The sequence below is a fragment of the Schistosoma mansoni genome (genome assembly GCF_000237925.1).
Source record: "Schistosoma mansoni, WGS project CABG00000000 data, supercontig 0062, strain Puerto Rico, whole genome shotgun sequence".
NCBI lineage: Eukaryota > Metazoa > Platyhelminthes > Trematoda > Strigeidida > Schistosomatidae > Schistosoma > Schistosoma mansoni.
This window is the reverse complement of record NW_017386029.1, coordinates 383,808-405,058: the sequence shown is the minus strand read 5'-3', so window position 1 is coordinate 405,058 and position 21,251 is coordinate 383,808. Positions and strand designations below refer to the sequence as shown.

The window sequence follows — 21,251 nt, the reverse complement described above, 5'->3', positions numbered from 1 at the left end:
TCTCACAAGAAGTGTTAAGTTGCCTGGAAATTGTAAACATATCCTGTTAGCGAGTGTTAACCGATAGAAAACCTAGATTTAGTGCATTCTTTGTTAATTGTCTTAAACTGCCTAATACTAATTCATCAAGTGGTATTTACAGTTATTTTATGTACACAAAACAATACCTCGTTCTGCGTTTGATGACTGTATCGATTTTTTAAAGCTTCTTTTTCTTGTAATTCTTTTGCTTGTAATAATTTAGCATATCTTGGTGGTAGATTTCGTTTGAATGTTGCGCTTAAACTTAATCTTGATAAAGATGTTTCTACCCCTCCTCCTTCTGGCATAGCTAAATTTCCTCTTAGGGAACCAAAATCTGAATTTCCACAAATAGTAGTGGGTATAGATGCTCCGGTGGAATCCAGCTGTTGTTGGTCATCGTTAATAACGGAATTAGTAGACATATTGAATCGTTGTTGTCTAGCTGCAACCTAAAATAAAATGTTAGGTGAAAATTAAAACACGACGTTATTCAACATTAATTTTACGTAAAAAGATTCAGTCTGAAAAAATGTACACTTAGTCAAAATCTCTGATTTTCATATGGAATAATTATGTTTTTGAAGAGAATTGTTAATGGGAGGAATCTAAGCATGAATCACGTTCGGTAGATGAAGATTCACGGCTCCATCAACCGGTTTTCAATACTTATCTAGTACCCTTACCCACCTAACGTTGACACATTGTTTCCGAAATACGCGAGAAATGTTTTTGAAGACACCTATGATTAAGAATTAGTAGTCTACGTATGATATCTAGCTTTAAGGACTACGTTTTACTGTTACTGTAAAATAAATCAAAGAGAACTGATGCTAAGTATACGCATCCTCTTAGTTGGGAGACAGACATCTTTGTTATATCATATATGATGCAAGTTGGTAAAAACTAGGCGAGCTTTTTAAATCCATGCTGAGATTTCGTAATAAGTGGTCAGCAATCGAAAAAATGTATTCATGCTTTTACAGAAGACACACTTGATTCTGATTATTAATGAGTATGGTAACTGTTACTTGGGATGTAGGACGTTGATTATAATCTGTTCAGTACACTGCTTAAAACCTATCTTTATTCAACATCTCAGCAACTACAGACAAATATAGCTCTTACTGTTCAGACTCAATATAAAGTATAAAATCATTTCCTGTTTAGCGGATAATCCTGCTTCTATATTTCTTGATTTAATTTGCATATCAGTGTTTGGAGTCTATTGCAAATACATTTGAGGACTATTCTTACTATCAAATATCGATACAAGATTTTCGGAGACAAGCTTTTATGTATTTGAATTTTTGGTAACTGGACATTTCCCACTAAGATCGATTGATCAATTTCTACCAAGATGCACACAATTCCATGGTGATAGAAGTAACTAAATATAAAGGATCGATAAATGAAATAAGCACGGAAGCTTATAATCATCAGAACTCTCTCAAAGGTGCTATGTAGATAGCTCTAGATAAACATATCTCTGCAACCTTTTATACATGGTAACATTTAGTTAAAGTTAGTGTAGGAAAAACAAAAATACACACCTGGCTAGCTTGTTCTTGAATAAATTTAGCCAACTCTGCATTCATGATAAGTCCACCGGAGGTCCCAACATGAGATAGTAATGAGGAAGGTAAGGATGATGTAGTTGACGGTACTACAAAATCGTTTGATGTAGTAACTTCGGGAGATGAAGATTTTGTGGTTTCATTATTTATTGAATTGGCTTTTATTGTTTCATGATGGGTAGTGACAGGGATATTAGATAATTGTTCATTGTTGTTACTGCAAGAAGGAGCCGACTCGGGTAGATTAGGCTTCATATTTATGTTTTTGAAAAAAGAAGTGACAGTGAGTAATATCAGATTTAGTGTTTTTATTCCTCATTAAAATATGAACACAGTAGTGAAATGTAATTTTTACAAATGTTTATGTAAATTTAGGGGTTTTATAAAACTAAACAATGTTAGACAATAAGAGTATCAGGTATATATACTAGCTAGAGAACGGTATTGCTATGAGGTAAAAAAACACATAAAGTGCGTACATTGAGCAATCTATTAAGTAAAGGAGTTGCGCAAAATGAACAAACTGTCTGATTCTACTTATGGTGAAAAAATTTTCATGTCATCGGTGAAAAATTCAGGGAATTTTTCCAAATAATAAAGGTCGATAACCTTAAAATTAAACTTTTAATTGACATTGTCCTACTAATTGTATGTGGTTGACAGTGGGTGCTCACAATGAGTTTTTCATTTTATTTGAGACTAGTTAGATAAGTGGACCTTAATCTCAGTGTTGATGGTTACATTGAGACTTGGACGCAGTAACGTTTGCTTCGAACAGCCAAAATATTATCTACTGACGAGTTCCAAATAGGATGAAAGGTATCTTTTTTGTTCCACATATCAAATATACTGACTCAGAGAACTAAACTCCATCAAAACCATCTACCTGAGCTACAAATCTTCTCCACTTGCAAAACGACAGACTGAGGTAATCGGTTTACAATGCTTATATGACAGCAGAGACCGATCGATTTCAGTCTTGAATATCAACAACGGGAAGGTTCGAACACTCGATAATAGTTGTTTTGATAAGCTTATTGTATTCGGAGTTAGTGTTTTCAGCTGTAAGGCTCTTAACTTGAACTTTTTGTAAAGTATCAAAGAAAGTTTGGATTAGGAGTGTCGTTGGTAAATATTTAAACTGCCAAGGGGTCCCATACTGGGACAAAACGGTCGTCTAGTGCTCCCAGGTTTTCAATGGTAGTCTAATATAGATCGGCTCACAATTTCTATGAAGCTCAACGATCTCCACAACCCTATACTGACGAATATTTATACGGTTAAATCAAAAGTGGGAAACGAAAAAAAGCAGATTAGCAGAGGCCATTTCTTTGTAGATTGATTTAGGGACGGAAGCTTCGTTTATTTTTTAACCATTTATTACAGAGTTTAGATTTGAGTATTTCTTTTCGATTAGTTACACCTACTGTATTTATATAGCTGATGACTACCTATCTATTTTCTCCATAAATAAACTTGACATTTTTAAAAATCCCTGATTTAAATAAAACATAGCCTTGTATATAGGCAAAGATGGATGGTGGCTAGCAGGGGGATCCAGGAGGTGCGTTTCGTCCTACGTGGGACTCGTCTGCTGGACGCATCTGGATCACAGTGTTTATTTCAGACCTAAAACCGGTGCTTTCCACTTCAAACACCCAAATTTTGTAGGTGTTTCTCTTAGAAATTGTAGATATATCAAGTACAAGTTTGTGTCCGACTACTTAGGCAGAAGTAAAGGGGGGGGGTTTAAACCTGTGATTTGTTTCTTAGAATCTGAGTGCTGTAACTGTTAAGTCATCGTTCCATCAACACAGAGTAATAGGAAATACAATAATAGAGGAATTAATAATTTTTAGAATAATGTTTAATCAATTGTTTTACTTACATTTAACATATCACAGTTTATTGATTTTTGTATTTCAGATCCTTTAGGACTAACTTGTTCATTATTGTTAAGCACAGCGTGAAAATGCAGAGGATTAGTGTCGGTATAACGTAGCTCTTCAAAATTATTCAAAGTTGTTTTATTTGATTGAGTTTCCTTATTATTAGTATTAATAGCAGCAGTAGCAGTAATAGTTGTAGGTTTGTTAAGTGCACTGAACATGTCTTTTAAATTGCTTGAAGAATGACTACTGCAACAGAATGAACCAAACCAGACAGAAGTTGTTTCCGTGGAATCTGAATTTTTATCTCCAGAGTTTGGGATCCAATTTATTAGAGATGGGAACACTAGAGCTACATATCTATTTTCAGCAAAACGTAATAATGCCAGATTAAAAAAAACAGACAAAATACTTAATGATAATAATATTAGTATGAATGAGCAAAGTAGATCTCTAGCAACTTGAACGGATAATAAGTATGTGCCTGGCCCTAAGTTGCTTGCAGAATGACTGATTGGATGAACTGCACATAAGTGCATCACTTCAAGTTGCAACGCTACATTAGCTGAGCTGAACCAGCTCAGAGATCACGACACTGATAGATGAAACTATCAACACAAATATCAGAGCAATAGCATTACCGGTTACAATGATTGCATGCGCTCCAAACAGGTAAGCTACACAACTCAGTTTAACAGTCAATAATTTTATGGACTGATGCCAAGTCTTTGGTTTGGTTGCCACTAGCTTATTCCAAACTTACTGCTACACCACTAAACATCGAGTGTTGAGGTGTGTGTTTCATCCAGATATTATGAGTGACAGTCATAATACTGAAGATGTACGTTAAAAATACCGACAAAGATCAAAAGTTTAAGTCATACAATTCAACATTGGAGTTAATTTTACTTGCCAAATAAGGTTCCAGAAGATATCCTAACTTATAACAGATAATGAGAGGAAGTTTTGTATTCGTTATAGAATCCTAGATATATAGGTTTGTACATGGTCGAACTAGTTGAGCCTGTGAATTAACTTGTAACTGACATAAAAATCGAGTTATTTTAAGCCTTAGGTCTGTTTGTAATTAGACTTCATGCATAAGTGCATCCTATGATTGAGTATGGATAGTTGTATGTATTATATGCGGTTACTCATCCATTTTATTTGCGTACTTGAAAGTTAATTGCTGAAATCATCTAGATGCATATTTAGTTAAGTATGACTTATCAGCTTTGATATTTGTTTGGATATACTCGCTTATCTCACTTACTGTTTGCTGGTTGCATATTTTGAGTTGAGCGCTAAAATAAAGTGTTCCACCTCCTAGAAATTAGACACTGCTGAGAATTCTGATAGTAACAGTTGTTTGGTTGATTAATATACAAATTATGAGGATAATCGAAAAGACACATCCGCAACAGAAATCGGTGAGTTAAACTCACCAGACCCACAACTGTGGTTCTGAAACCTTTAAAGGGGGAGTGGAAAGGTTAATGGCACTCGCGGACGAAGTCTAACAAGGATGTAAAAAGTTGCGACTCAGAGATATGATTGAAAGTAATGAATAGTACACGAAAATACAGACATATATATGAAAGAGGAAACATACACGTAGTAATAATGAGAAGGATCAGTGATACAATGATATAAAATAAAACAGATTGACTAAAACAGCATCGATGTTTGTTGCGTGTATAATGCAGTGGTTTTATGAAAGTGTTATGACTCTAAATACTGTCAAATTATATCTAACAATATCTATGAAATAATATATGGTGATGATAATAAAAAGTAATAATAACCTATCATTAAGGTATAATTTATAATCCCAATTGGCTCAACGTGCCGACTTTTAAATTCCAATAGTATCGTGAAGAGTCGCGTTTTGTTTGGATGCATAAAGCACCGATTTCTGTTGGGGGCTATCTTCGCAATTATTACTATACTTTGTATATCAATCGGTCAGACAACCATTTCAATAGCTGTAAAGTAAGTACTAACTTCCAAGTGTCTTTTAAGTGAACACATGTAAATATACATTTAATGTGTAGTGACAATTAAGAAGAATGGAACACACATATTGCTTCTGCCCTACTATAGTGGTGATTTAAAATCTAAGAAACAAAAATTTGCCGAACATTGTTTAAATTTGACATTTAGTGAAACCTTTTTAGAAAAATGTACACAAACCAACCGAGCAGATGTTAACAGGCACAGGACACGTTCCAATCCAATTTCTTTAGGCCTTGAAACATCATTTTCATTGTTTGGAATTATTAATTCATATAGTTTATCATCGGAGAAATCAAGAAATGGATGTACAGGATTGTAGTCTGTTGACGAACTGCATAATGAACGTTGTGTTGGTATAAGAAGTGGTTGAAAACCCTATGAAAATTAGCAGCAAGAAACATTAAAAGACTTTTTTTCTAAAAAAAGTGGTTGATTCAACTCAAGAACTGAGTACAAGTTTCAGTATTCAAATTTAGATCATTATTTTTAGTCCAGGTCTAGTGACACTACCCAAGTATTGACACACAAAAACAGGTACGTGTGGAATATACAATAAGGTGCAAAACTAATAATTAAAATATGGGCATTTAGGACACTAAACCACTCCTACACATTCCAAATATCTTGATCAATGACTAGAAAGAAATGTTTGTTACAATCCAAAACAATCAATCTTGATTACTTGACTAAAACCTTTCTACCTCTATTCTTTTCAGCCGTGACTGCTACCATGACAAGTATGTGAATCGGTTTAAGTTTGAACATCAAGTCAAAACAGCAAAATGCCAGAATAGTGGAAGTAGTGAAAGCGATAATGGTAACAAGAAAGATTAGGGACAGACAATATAATTTGAGAAAACATGAACATGTAAGATAAAACCCAGGATCTAATGAAAAACAAAAGTGAGTTCATCTGAGACGACTAATTTAATGACGCATATTCCAGTTTACATTAAATGTGAAGTATGAAATCGTTAACAAAGTTTAAAAGATTAGTTATTAAACCAATTCCGAATTTTGATTTCAGATCATTTCAGTTAAGATCAATAATCATAAGCTAAGCTTATCAACCAGAATCCATTGAAGAAGTTTGCACCTCCCTACATGGGTCAGATAAATATTAAGTGACTTCATGGTGACCATAGTTGATGTCAAAATATATGCTAAGGGATAAAACAATTTGTAAATATATAATTTAAGTTTAACAACATAAGGTGCACACTAAAAGTAATAATTGTTAATAAAAACAATACGTTGACTGACTAGTGACCAATGTCATAACTATCTAGCCTATAATACGGATCGAACGCTATCGATCAATTTGTAACGTGGTCACTAATTTAAGCGACTTAACATCGCGTGCACAATGCTTTTATCTTGGGTGGTTGGAGGTAATCTGGAAAGAATTATGTTTGATTGAGGTTTTGTGCTAGTTGACAATCGTCAGCAATGAGTACTTAAAATCTTCTGAGAACTGGTGCTTCGGCGTGGATTTTAAACCTGGGTCATACAGTTTCACAGCTTAAGATGTTACCATTGAGCGATTCGGGTTGCTACTAACCTGGAGGGCTGAGATATTTACATTTATTGGTCATTGAGCAAAGAACAATATTATGTCTATTCTAAGCGTATCAATAAATAATAAAAATCAAGTTACTTGTAGTACGACAATTTCAGGCAGCTTCACTAAACGAGTCCAATCTATAGGAGCGATGTTATGGACTTCAATCTCACGGTTGTTATCATCATCACCACCACAGGGGTCGATATGTTTTTCAATGAGAGAATTTTCATGTTCTTCTTCAACAATATCAGCATCGTCTGTTTTACCGTTAACATTATCACTTGTGTTTTCATTGTTATTGTTCATTTGTACAGGCATATCAGTAGGTTGTTTTTGTCCACCATTATGATTATTGACATTACATAATAACGGTTGATAGTGTTTAAGTAAATTATTTAAAAAGTACACTGTATTTTCAGTGAATGTAGGAGTTACCAATTGAAATAATTTATCAGTCAGTTGACAAGATGATTTATTCCCTAGATAAAACATAGAGAGAGAGAAATATTTATGAGAATGAAATCTGGTTTATTCAAAAATTTCGCAGGATAAAACGTACATTGTTGAATAGGTATTTGTTATAAACAGGAGGATACTTGTTATAACGCTAGGGTTTAATGTTATAACAGTCCTTTCACTTTTTACACGTATGTGGGACGTTAATTTACCTTAGACGAATATCTACACTAGATCCCCACCCAGTGTCTATTCTACAGGACTTCAACACAACTCAGATCAAGAACACGAGATTAGCCTGACTAGAACGTCAATATATTTCCACACCAAAATCCGACACAAGGAACAGTCAATCAATCAATAACAGTCAGGATAGGGGAATATATATAACACATATAACACCTGTCATCCTATCTAATGTCTGACTCAGCAAAACAACCAATCATTGTCATTCTCGCCCACACATCAGTATTAGAAAAGAGCACTAATTAATTTTATTCACTTTGTTTAACCATGATAAGGTGATTTTAAGAACTCGTTAACATGTAGTATGGTGATTAGTATGTGAAGTGAAATTTGTTTTCAGTGTCGACCTGTACGTGAGTTCTACATTATTTCTATAAAATGATCATTTGCAATTACAATTGAATTATTACTGTATATATATATATGCTTGTGAATTGATTTAACTCAATAAACTAAATTCTCCACTCTTGGTCTTTTCACTAAGTAGCCGGTTGGGGGCTTGCGTTGCATATAAGGAGCTTATGTATCATTATCAGACCCAAATACCTTGGTACAGCCGAGAGTGGGGAGGGCCCGCCCTCTCTCTCGAAATGCTCTCACACGGCAACGCGTATACAGCCATTGCCAGAGAAGTCCTACTCACCGCCTTCTCTCAGTGAGGGTGTTGTTTACGAAGTTGAGAGGACGAAAAGCGAATGTCCGGCGCTTTAACCGGATTGGTGGACACGGAATGTCCACCTAGGGGAGTTGGAAAACCTTGATTGTAAACCAGTGGTGCACATGGGCTCCAGTACTCTGAGGGAAAAATGACGTATGAACCAACTGTTGGTCACTGGCTACCATGAGACCTGTTGAGTTTACACTTGGATATACTTCCAAAAATCCCCTGCAAACATATATTGAACTGATATCACCAATAAGCTAAACCATAAATGAATTGTTAGTGACAATCTGGTGTTTAATTTAGTCAAGTGTTTCACACCACGAAAATCTTTAGTTAGTACGAAGCACTTTCAATTTTTCTCAACGTAAGGTCAACATCTTATTACCTGTGAATAAACGTTCAATAATTCGGTATTAAGAAAACGACTGAATTATTGTATGTCCCCAAATGCCCTGGTACGGCCGAGAGTGGGGAAAGTCCGCTCTCTCTCACGAAATGCTCTCACATGGCCACGCGAATATATAGCCCCTGCCAGGGAAGTCCTACTCACTGCCTTCTCGTGGCATTACTTTTGTTTACGAAATTGAGAGAACGAAAAGCGAATGTCCGGCGCTTTAACCGGATTGGTGGACACGGAATGTCCACCTAGGGGAGTTGGAAAACCTTGATTCCAAACCAGTGGTGCACATGGGCTCCAGTATCCTGAGGGAACAACTGGCGTATGAATCAATCGTTGGTCACCGACTACCATGGGACTGCATCTCCTCACGATGCTCCACTGCCTTGTGGATCAGACCTTTAGGTCAAAGGCTCCGGGTGTGGTCCCCTAAGAAAGCCACCTGCTTCAGTCTGGGCACCCGGGCAGTATCATGGCTCTCACACGATGAAATGACAATTTTCTGTGTGGCGTATATATATCTGGTGCTTCCTTGTATCAATATTTGTGTTCAAAAAAAATTGAATTAAATTAAAAGTCAGACTCGGACACTATACGTCATTACAACACCAGTAAAGAAAAAAATTTTTTGGAATACTTTAGGAAATTCTTGGAGACGAGTTTCTTGTAGAAAAAAATAAAAAGATAAATCGTAGCACTTTTTAAAGGTGAGTTTATTATAAATGTACGGTTTTAATTTAACAATGGGTTTTGGTAATAACGATATATTACATAGGATTGATTACAAACTCATTATCTCTCTAAAATATCCAACAGCATAAATGTATAACAAAGATATAGACACCGATCTTTGTGTAAATACTCATAACAGGGACGAAAATTTCATCTTAAAAAGATGACAATGATTTAATGATGAATATTTTGTCACCACTCACTACTTAAACTGATGCTATATGAGTAACAGTGTTACAGCTAATAAAATTTTTAAATGTGATTACCTGCATTATTCTCAGTGAAGCGATTTGACCGAAACCAAAGAAATAATAAATTCAATGCAATTAATAATTCTAGTTTACATGCTGCTATATCAATTTTATTATTATCATTAGAAGTAGGATGAATGTTTGCAGTCGGAGAAGAAAGTAAGGTTGAATTCTCATCTTTATTGATCGAATTATTATCATTATCACAATTGTCAACATCGTCGTTATTACTATCATTAGTGATTGTTTCCTCATTTGATATGGTACTTGAAATATGTTCATTTGATGATAATGTTTTTGATGTAATACCAACTATACTTGAAGTGATCCAATTAATTAAATAAATTGTTAAACATAAGAGTAGAGCAGTACCCGTTTGATGTTCATTCAGCATAAAAGATTTTCCATCTATTGTTTGAAAGGATGATAGATTTGATTTTGTGTCCTAGAGTTGAGAATATATATATATAATTATTGCTATTGTAGTAAACAAGAACTCAGTGAGGAAACCGATTTATTTTTTAATGCAAAATTACACAGTGGCTTAGTAAGACATGAAAATCCTATATCAAATACATCACTTGCACATCATCTTTGCGTCATACTTGACATAACCCATTATTCCTCTAATTGTGTTCGTCTCTCGATTTCTCTCCGATTTCCTTTCTGTTCTCTTCAATTCCATCTTCTGCTGACAGGCATTCTAATCCCGATCACGGCTACATACTACTTATATCTGTCAGTATAAGCAGCATCCACCACATAATCATAGATGCGTTCGAGACATTACTCGTGCATGTTGCGGCTACCAGGCGAGTAATGTTGAGGTTAGATGCAGAGTAATAAATAAGAGATGGTAAATCAGTTGATGAGGTGGTTAAGATATGTATCATCTATGCCCGACCACCTACATAGACGCACGATGTTTGGTGGTGTACAAGTTTGGTGGAAGAAAGCTTAGAGAAATGAAATCAAAATGTGGAATTAGTTCATGAAGTCGTTGGAATGAACCACGTACGTAGATACGGACTATTTGGTCAGAGTCCTTTAGATTATCGCAACAAATGGTTGGAGACACTAAATGACATTTTTCGGGGTCGGTAGCAGTGTCTCAGATGAATTTTCTGTTCGTCTTCAGATACTTATAATCTTTAATCTGCAAATCTATCGTTTATTTTCGAATCAAATTACATACTCCTAATCTTTACTAATACTACTACTGATACTACTTCTACTACTCTGGTATTTGTGTGATAAATTAATCTAGCTGAGTTGATGGGATGTAACAACTTAAACCAATACATACGTGCCTCAGCCTTTACGCTGCTAATAATAACTAAATGCTATCCAAACATACGCATACATTGAGAGTGCTGTTGTAGTGAAGGAGAACACAGGTGAGAACAACCGATTATTTTTGGCATAAAGCTACAGTTACTTGATAAGATAGAAAAACCATACTCCAATACTTCATTTGAAAAATGTTCATTAATTGTCTCAGAGTTCATTGTCTCTGCAATTCCATACCAATTGCTTTCTGTTCCCATTCTTCTCAACCTTCTGCTGCCAGACATTCTATTCCCGACTAGCGTTATATACTACTTATGTCTACATAAGTAGCACATATCACACAATGATATAAACCGGATGAAATACAACGAAATAGAAGTATAGGAAAATAGGGCGGCTGTAGAGCTTTGGTTCCGGGGACCCCATGGAGGTCTGGAACAATGGAAACAGAAAAGGGAGAAATATTGCGACCGATAAGTATTTTAAAGTGGCTAAAATTCTTGTAAGATAAATTTTGTGAAACAAAGTTTTTACGACCTCAGCTCGTAAATTCATTGGAGAGATTACGTATATGAAAGTCAGTGAACGAAATCAACACATTATTACTATGAAAGTAGAGAACGAAATCACTGTAAAAACAGATGCAATGAAATAACTTACTGATAAGTATTGATCCGTTAAATAGAAATGAATACACAATATACGTATCAACTGATTTTTATTCAATTCTACTCTATTCCAGTTGTTCATATTTTCAAAAAGATCATCAGCCATTTTTATCAGTTTGACAGGATCTAATATGGTACGAGTAAAAGAAATAGATTCCGACAAAAGTGTTACTTCCAATTGTGAGGTCATATATATATATAAAGTCATTGAGAATTAAAATGCTGAACAACAAAACTGTTTTCTTCGTCAAATGCAGATATAATGGTAGACAAATTACATGATATATTTTTCAAATAGTTATAAACAATCCCAGTGATCACAAAATAATGAACAATAGCTGGAGTACTCATTCATAGACAGAATCAATTAAAAGTCGACTATTAAGCCGTAGTTTTGAATTCTCTTACCCTTTTTAATGTACTGCAAACAGGATGAGACTTGTTGAGTTTACACTTGGATATACTTCCAAAAATCCCCTGCAAACATATATTGAACTGATATCACCAATAAGCTAAACCATAAATGAATTGTTAGTGACAATCTGGTGTTTAATTTAGTCAAGTGTTTCACACCACGAAAATCTTTAGTTAGTACGAAGCACTTTCAATTTTTCTCAACGTAAGGTCAACATCTTATTACCTGTGAATAAACGTTCAATAATTCGGTATTAAGAAAACGACTGAATTATTGTATGTCCCCAAATACCCTGGTATGGCCGAGAGTGGGGAAAGTCCGCTCTCTCTCACGAAATGCTCTCACATGGCCACGCGAATATATAGCCCCTGCCAGGGAAGTCCTACTCACTGCCTTCTCGTGGCATTACTTTTGTTTACGAAATTGAGAGAACGAAAAGCGAATGTCCGGTGCTTTAACTGGGTTGGTGGACATGGAAAGTTCACCTAGGGCAGTTGGAAAACCCTGATTTCAAACCAGTGGTGCATATGGGCTCCAGTACTCTGAGGGAAAAATGACGTATGAACCAACTGTTGGTCACTGGCTACCATGAGACCTGTTGAGTTTACACTTGGATATACTTCCAAAAATCCCCTGCAAACATATATTGAACTGATATCACCAATAAGCTAAACCATAAATGAATTGTTAGTGACAATCTGGTGTTTAATTTAGTCAAGTGTTTCACACCACGAAAATCTTTAGTTAGTACGAAGCACTTTCAATTTTTCTCAACGTAAGGTCAACATCTTATTACCTGTGAATAAACGTTCAATAATTCGGTATTAAGAAAACGACTGAATTATTGTATGTCCCCAAATACCCTGGTACGGCCGAGAGTGGGGAAAGTCCGCTCTCTCTCACGAAATGCTCTCACATGGCCACGCGAATATATAGCCCCTGCCAGGGAAGTCCTACTCACTGCCTTCTCGTGGCATTACTTTTGTTTACGAAATTGAGAGAACGAAAAGCGAATGTCCGGTGCTTTAACTGGGTTGGTGGACATGGAAAGTTCACCTAGGGCAGTTGGAAAACCCTGATTTCAAACCAATGGTGCATATAGGCTCCAGTATCCTGAGGGAACAACTGGTGTATGAACCAATTATTTAGTCACCGGCTACCGTGGGACTGCATCTCCTCACGATACTCCACTGCCTTGTGGATCAGACCTTTAGGTCAAAGGCTCGGGGTGTGGTCCCCTAAGAAAACCACCTGCTTTAGTCTGGGCACCTGGGCAGTATCACAGCCCTCACACAAATCAAATGAGATTTGTGAGGCGCATATTTATCTGGTGCTTCCTTGTACCAATATTTATGTGTTTAAATAAATAAAAATAAATTCATAAAACACTTTTTAGGATATCTGTCATTACGCAATATATTGACTAAGATTCTTACACATCAGAAAGTCAATATTTCACGAGTGGCACAACTTTATCAGTAGTTTAAATATCTGATAGCATTAGTAGTGCAATTTATGTGGTTATTGAACAGTTCATTTATTACGTAATAAAGATAATAGGCTATATTATTTACCTGTATGCAAATAAAGTGCTGCATAAAACTGTATTAGTGTTTGTATTTGTTGATTGGTAAATTTTGGCCAGCGTTTTGCACTTAACATTACATCTTTCGTTGAATCAGTAGGTAGTTTCTCATGATTATTATTAACATTAAAATACATAGAAGATAATTCAAATGACTTGTAATAGTCCAACAATACATTAGATAAATTATTCATAGAAGCAGGAAATGAATGTAGACATGCTAGTGCACGTATATAGTAATAGAATAAAGCATCTATACATCTTCTAGGCAAAGGCTAGAATTAAAAAAAACATATATATATATAGGGAAACAAGTTTATAAATAATAACAACAAATACTGATAGTTTATGTCATTAAATTGTATTATTATTCCCTAAACCTAAATAACAGTTGGTAAGGTACCTTATTGTTTCATATAAACTAGAACAAACCAGAAATCATGATCGCAGATGCATCCATTCTTTATATGATTTTGGATCTTGAGTTCCAGTATCTCTTTATATATACCTTTTGCTATATCCTTTATTTATTTAAAGACATAAATATTGGTACAAGGAAGCACCAGATACATATGCGCCATACAAATTTCATTCGATTTGTGTGAGGGCTGTGATACTGCCCAGGTGCCCAGACTGAAGCAGGTGGTTTTCTTAGGGGGCCACACCCGGAGCCTTTGACCTAAAGGTCTAACCCACAAGGCAGTAGAGCATCGTGAGGAGATGCAGTCCCATGGTAGTCGGTGACCAACGATTGATTCATACGCCATTTGTTCCTTCAGATTACTGGAGTCCATGTGCACCATTGGTTTGGAATCAGGGTTTTCCAACCCCCCTATAGGTGGACTCGCCGTGTCCACCGACCCGGTTAAAGCCCCCGGCATTCGCTATATCCTAGTGAAGATTAAATTATGACTGGCTTTTGAGAACTGTTTATGGACTAATATTATACATATATTCTTATTGTATAACTGTTAAGAAACTAAACTATATATATTTATATTCCTTTCATTATAAGCTTTTAGTTGACCTGTTGGTTACTGTTATATGATTTACTATTCTAAAGTTATTCTTAATCTATTAGTCATAGTTTCTCACAATCACAGCCACTTTTTGGCTTGATCTTGTACAAATGTTATTTTTTCTTTTATGGTGTAAAGTGGTTTGATTTTGCTTGTATATAAACCAAGTTTGTTTGTAATATACGATTCCATATAACGGAGACTGATATTTGCGTTCTGGATTGAATCGGCTGGGTTAGGCAAAAAGCTGCTATCTGAAGGAACCAATAAGGACTCTAGGCTGCTTGTACTGGTTTATGAGTCATTGGTCTGGTCAATAAGTCGGTGACTCTAATTGGTGATATCATCTCGTGATCTATTAACAAAGACCACATGCTATAACATCTTTCCACCTTATCCTTTCGAATCATATTCATAATGTTTAGTCTTTCTTATTAATGCCGGTGATGCAATACTTTCAGTATTAATTTCACCTAGTATTAATATGGTAGGGGGACTTCAGTTAACGCTCATATGTACCAGGCTGTTTGTTGATTATGACTGATCGACTGACTAAAAGTCCCATTCTTGATTGCGTACTTGTGATTTTTCCTATTACTACTAGCCGTTTTATTGTTTACACACATGATCTAGTGATAAACTTTGATTTGTTGTGGGATGACTATGAAGAACACTCCCTACAGATATGTTATTTGTTAAGATTTAATTGTTTGCTTGTCTACTAATCACCGCTCCTTGTTGGTTCTTTTGAACTATCTTAAATTCTTATTCTATATTTGGTGTATTTCACAATAAGATGTATCATAAAGCTTGACATTTAGGAAAATTCCAATTACATTTTTATTTACAGTATTACATCATTGTAGCTAATGAAGCTAATTTATTTTACTTTTACTTACAATTCTGGAGTTTTAGAGGGTCACTTATATTTTGTCTTGGAATCACCGGATAAATCTGACTAAATACGCAAATAAGTGATGAGCAAACCCTTACTTTAGTGATGCCATCAACTTACATGTAACATTGTTTCCTAGTAAATGGTGAGAAATAAGTTTTTCAAGTCTGAACTTTAATATACTCTGCAAAAACTCTTCGGACGATAGAAAACAAACGATTGAATAGTATTTCTATGTTCATATTCCGATTTCAAACATGATATACAATCAATAACCAATAGGTGGCTTTGAAACTGATTCTGACAATGCCTACAACCATGCCTAATGGGATCTAACTTAGTCAAAAGTAAGACTGTTCTTCCACACTACGGACATTGAATGATTGTTGCTCTACACTTTGATTCGATTGAAGCACACAATGTAAACCACTAGATTTCAATTCAGTGTTCTAGAGGTAGAACTTAGCAATTATAGGTGTGGACTGCTTAGGAGTCCGAAAATAGGACGAAATATTCACCTATTGCTCCATTGTTTTAAAACTGTGACGAAAATTACCTACAAATTAAATCTTTATTTAAGTTTTCAAATTCTACACAAATATGCAGTAAGGGAAAACGTAAAAAAAAGATCAACTACCTTAGTTGCTTCTAAAATAGCTAACTGGTTGAAAGAATGACCAGAATCAGGGTGTACAACCCAGGACCAAAGGTAATAACCAGCGGCAACATTTGGCTGTTGACGGTACCTGAAAAATATACACCTTGAGAGATTAGACTACAAAAAAAAGTAGAATGCCAGAGAGATTTGTTTCATGCAAATTAATAATTCTCAAACCTGTACAATCGTACACATATACTATTTTCATAATGTTAATTGACGATATGTTTTTGATGATAATAATTAATCAGCATGGAACTAAGAGCAATCTAGGAATAATAACAGTAGCGGTTGAATATTCATCAAGAATTTCATAGAATTTACATAAATATGAATAACCGTGAAAGTAGGTTGCCAATAAGATAAACTTTAGGATTGAAGTGAAATGAGCTCAAAAAGATATCAAAAAAGAAGCAAACTAATTATGAGTTAAGAAACGTCAAGATAATAGGAGAGATAGAGGAAGAAATGGCTTTGAAAAACTGAAGGTTACAACTATGGCAGAAGAATCAGCTGAATTAATTTGTTTTGAATGCATAGTTCTAACTGTTCCAAATAAATGGGGGGGGGGAGCCTCAACAATTCGAAGACGAAAACTCATTGCCGTTGGTAACCCTACATTTACCCTGTATATAGCATTGAGTAACGTCTGTTTCTGATCGGATGAGCCGAGTTTACGAGCTATTCGATTCATGAGCTTCCTACGAATCCATTGCAGCCTCTTTTCAAACATAATAGATAATGTTCATGGACCATTTTAGAGAGAATGAACATCAAAATACCAATATACCTAGCTCCCCAATATATTTTTAGACGTGACAGCTTATCCGTTAGGTTATTGGTGAACATAAGCCGGGTAAAAATAAACTAACCTCAGAGTTGATGCAAAAAGTTTTTTCGAGGGAGTTCGAAGATGCATTTCCATCTAAAGGTTACCTTTGAGTTTGTGGATTTTAAAATTCCAGCTTAAATGTGAGTTTCTTAGCTTAGATTAATCGTTATTTATTGTAAAACCATCCTTTATTTACATACAACTATACATATATATTCCGGAAATTTGGGACAGTCTTCTGACTGTAATCGACCTTGGGTGAGTTATCCCGGTGAATATAACACCCATCATTATTCATACTATAAGCTTAACAAGAACTAGTTGAAAACAAATCACTAGATATAGTAGCTAGGAATTCCTGTTCTAAGCATCAACTATTGGGAATAAGCCTAAGAAAAGAGAACACAGGATAAGTTTCGTACTTACTGCTACCTATGATAATAGCAAGGGGCATTATTATTGAATATGACGTTTTAAATGGTTTACTGTGGTTGTGGACTTAATGAACATTAATTTAATAATGCGATACGCAGTTTAAAAACTCTTATAATGACAGCATTTGAATAGTAAACGGAATATATCCATCGAGATATAAAATAAGAAAGATTGGTTTGGCGAAAAATTCTCTTTCCCACTAACTTGAAAGCTATACAATAGCAAATTTATAATTATTTCTCAAAACGATAATAATTACAATGATAGTGATAATACAAGTTCGCTAAACATATTAACAGTTCTGTAAAAGAAATAAAGACAAAAATGTTATTTTTATTAAGGGAACATAATAAAAAGAAGCAGTGGCCATTCATATTAAAAATAGAGCTACGTGTATCTTCAATCGCTTCTTTTACAGTAGCCAACCTCAGTGTCAATTAATCAATAGTAATCTTAACTATTGGATGACCTACATCGACTTATATACCTACAACCATTATTAGTCAAATATAATTCTCTTTATGCACATATCTTTGCATTATTATTATTAATTGTTTAACATGGCTATTAATCTCCCGAATATATGATTCATCTAAATAGTATTTACCGCACATTATTTCCTAATCATTTCATATAAATTTTTACACAGTAGTCTTCCACTAAACATTTGATCTGATTTGAAATTGAACTAATATTTCCCTCAACCTATCTGACCCATACTTATTCTGATCATAAATCCCATTATTCCATTTAAAGTATAAGCCTATTCAAGTTAACATTACAAATTAGTCATTTCATTATTAACAGTTTTGTTGTATTCAACAATCCTGAATTCATATAAGAACTCTCGTCTAGATTAGAGCGAATAGTTTCACCGTATTCGGGTGCCTAGTTGATGTAAGACATTAAATAAGAATAATATATTTGTAAAATCTCAGTGAATGAATTTGTAGTAAATCCAACGTTTCGCCTGGCAATCTGGTCTAAGCTTTTTCAAGGAATTATAATCAAACATCAAAATTACACACTAATACATATACCCAGTCTAGACATTATTAACGTAGATTGGATGACCTATTCAGTGTACAATGAAACGAAGAACCATGTATCTATTTATATTCGATAATTTTGATGTTTGATTATAATTCTTTGAAAAAGCTTGGACCAGATTGCCAGGCGAAACGTTGGATTTACTACAAATTCATTCACTGAGATTTTACAAATATATTATTCCTATTTAATACTAAATTCATATACTATAATTTTAAACGATGTACTTTGCATTAAATCTGATCACTTTTCGGATCATTAATTTGGATACATAATTGTAGAACCTGAAGAGAATTTATTGAAAAGAATATTCTTCGTTCATATATCTGTGTTTTAAACAACAACAATAATATTTTCATAGTTGAAATCATGAGTCAATTGAAACTAGACCAACATGGAAAACCTGGAAGAATTGGACGGCCGTTTCGTCCTATTATGGGACTCCTCATCAGTGCGCACCCACGATCCCGCACTCGCGAGATTCGAACCCAGGACCTACCGGTCTCGCACCAGAGCACTTGACCGATAGACCACTGAGCCAGCATCCAACGGTGTTAATATCTAACTTCAACCAATCCACGATTTTGAGCAACCGTTCACCAATTGTCTTCAGTGAGTTGATATCTCTACAACAGACTTGGCAGAACTCCACTGGCCACTGCTTCCCACTAGAACTCAAGGAAATATCTCTCGAAGTCAGTCACTAGTGAGCATATGATTATAGATCAGAAGGGGTTTTGTGGAGAATTTAGCATTTTCATAGTTGAAGTGATTTCAACTATATACTATATTCATGATGAATATTCAAGCTTTCAAAAACAATATTATTATTAGTATATACTTATGATTATACAATTTTGGAAATAAGAACTCTTTCTTATTTTAACATTCGAATAAACTCAATTTTGGCAAATTACTGTTTAACGTTTGTACAAAAATATTTTTTAATGAAGAGATTGAACTCTACTAGGTAAAATAAACAAGTATGTGATCAAGTTTGATCAAATTGTTGAATTCGAAAATTTCAGCACAGATGCTAACAAGGACATCCGAGGGGCTTGCATAAATTAGAGAAAGGTACAGTGGGACAATCGAAGAAAAAGAAAAATTGAATTAACTGTTAAGGAAAATTGTTGAAGGATATAAAGCTGAGTACCAGTGGTTTTGTGAGTAATATTCTGGAGCATTCATTTTGTCGTGTTTTTGATCCACGCACAACAGGTTGTGCATATTGTCAAATATTTATTTATATTTATTTAAATACATAAACGCTGATACAAGGAGGAACCAAATGGATATACGCCACAAAAATCATTCGATTTGTGTGAGGGCTAGGATACTGCCAAGGTACCCAAACCGAGGCGGGTGTATTGTCACAAAGTAAAAAAAGTACCTAAAGAGTCATAAAACCACTACGTCAAATGTAATCAAGTTGTTGAAAGTACCTAGTTAATGTTATGCATGTAAATAGAAAGAATAATGAGCATTTGATTTACCCAATTTGTGTTAACTAATCCTAAGATTAAAGTAAAAATTGCGAAAGCTTTTCAAACCATTTCCTCATACTACGAATGTAGGCAAGATGCGAATAATCTCTACCAACTACTGTTAGAATTGATTCACTACGTGAAAAGTTTATAAACTGCTTAGTCGCTGAAATGAAGTTAAGATACTTGTTAAATATATGGTCACTGGAAAAGCACAATTAGAAAGCGTGACATATAGACTGACCGCGCAATATCTCCAAGATGAACTAAGCAATGATGTACTAGGTAAATAACAGCTGATTCTTGATCCAAACAGTGAAAATTAGAACTCTGGTCAGTAATTACATTGATATTTTCCTTTTCTTTTTCTGTTTCATCGGGGTATTTCACAACTTGGTCTCTTATTCTACTGTTTTCTACACTTGAAGAAACTGTCAAAATTTCTGATGGAAGTCGATCACCTCTAGATAATATACGTGGTGCAATAACATGTGTGTCTGATTCTTGTGTGGTTGATAAAAATTTGTTTGGTTCATTATGTTTCATTCTTTTACTGCTTGCTTTGTTGGCAGAAAAAGTTGCCAAATCTAGATCAAGGTAATCGGAAACATGTTTCCCCTTTTTATTATTCTCCGAGTCTAAGATGCCGTCGACGCTCGCAAGGATGCCCAGTATCTGTGGCGACAGAAAACAGAACAAAATGTGGAAACAAATAGCAGTAATGGGTTGGCAATATAGTACAGTATGACGAACGAAGTGAACATAATAACAAATGATATTGATGATAGGCGTTTTGGGAAAATTAAACCATATTTAAATTAGTCTGTTGTGTCATCGAATAATAAAGTTAACAGGATCCAGCGAAGAAATTTCCTTTCCTAAAAATTCATTTATTAAAGCGGCACGCTCGTAATTATAATTATTTGATAAAGCATGCTTTAAATGTGCAATTATTTGGCATCGCAATTAATTGCGTAGACTATAGGTGTATAATTCGGCACAATATTCCCACACAAATGCATACACAAAACTACATGGGTCTCACTAGATCACACTACACAGAACCAGATCGATCAAATTCGCATCACTAAAAAATTCAGGAGG

The 21,251-nt window shown here is 34.8% G+C and overlaps 1 protein-coding gene across 1 annotated transcript in view; it reads right to left on the bottom strand.

The window, feature by feature from the left end:
* The window catches only part of Smp_051280 (smg-7 (suppressor with morphological effect on genitalia protein 7), putative), a 30,395-nt gene that overhangs the window by 1,032 nt on the left and 8,112 nt on the right, over positions 1 to 21,251 (bottom strand). Inside the window, exons 3-12 of the mRNA XM_018790533.1 lie at positions 20,392 to 20,822; positions 16,323 to 16,431; positions 13,761 to 14,046; positions 11,764 to 11,897; positions 9,829 to 10,258; positions 7,161 to 7,546; positions 5,685 to 5,878; positions 3,487 to 3,847; positions 1,575 to 1,847; positions 168 to 473 (exon numbers count right to left, since the gene is read on the bottom strand). Coding sequence (XP_018646165.1) covers positions 168 to 473; positions 1,575 to 1,847; positions 3,487 to 3,847; positions 5,685 to 5,878; positions 7,161 to 7,546; positions 9,829 to 10,258; positions 11,764 to 11,897; positions 13,761 to 14,046; positions 16,323 to 16,431; positions 20,392 to 20,822 — 2,910 coding nt within the window. The remainder of the gene's footprint in view (positions 1 to 167; positions 474 to 1,574; positions 1,848 to 3,486; positions 3,848 to 5,684; positions 5,879 to 7,160; positions 7,547 to 9,828; positions 10,259 to 11,763; positions 11,898 to 13,760; positions 14,047 to 16,322; positions 16,432 to 20,391; positions 20,823 to 21,251) is intronic.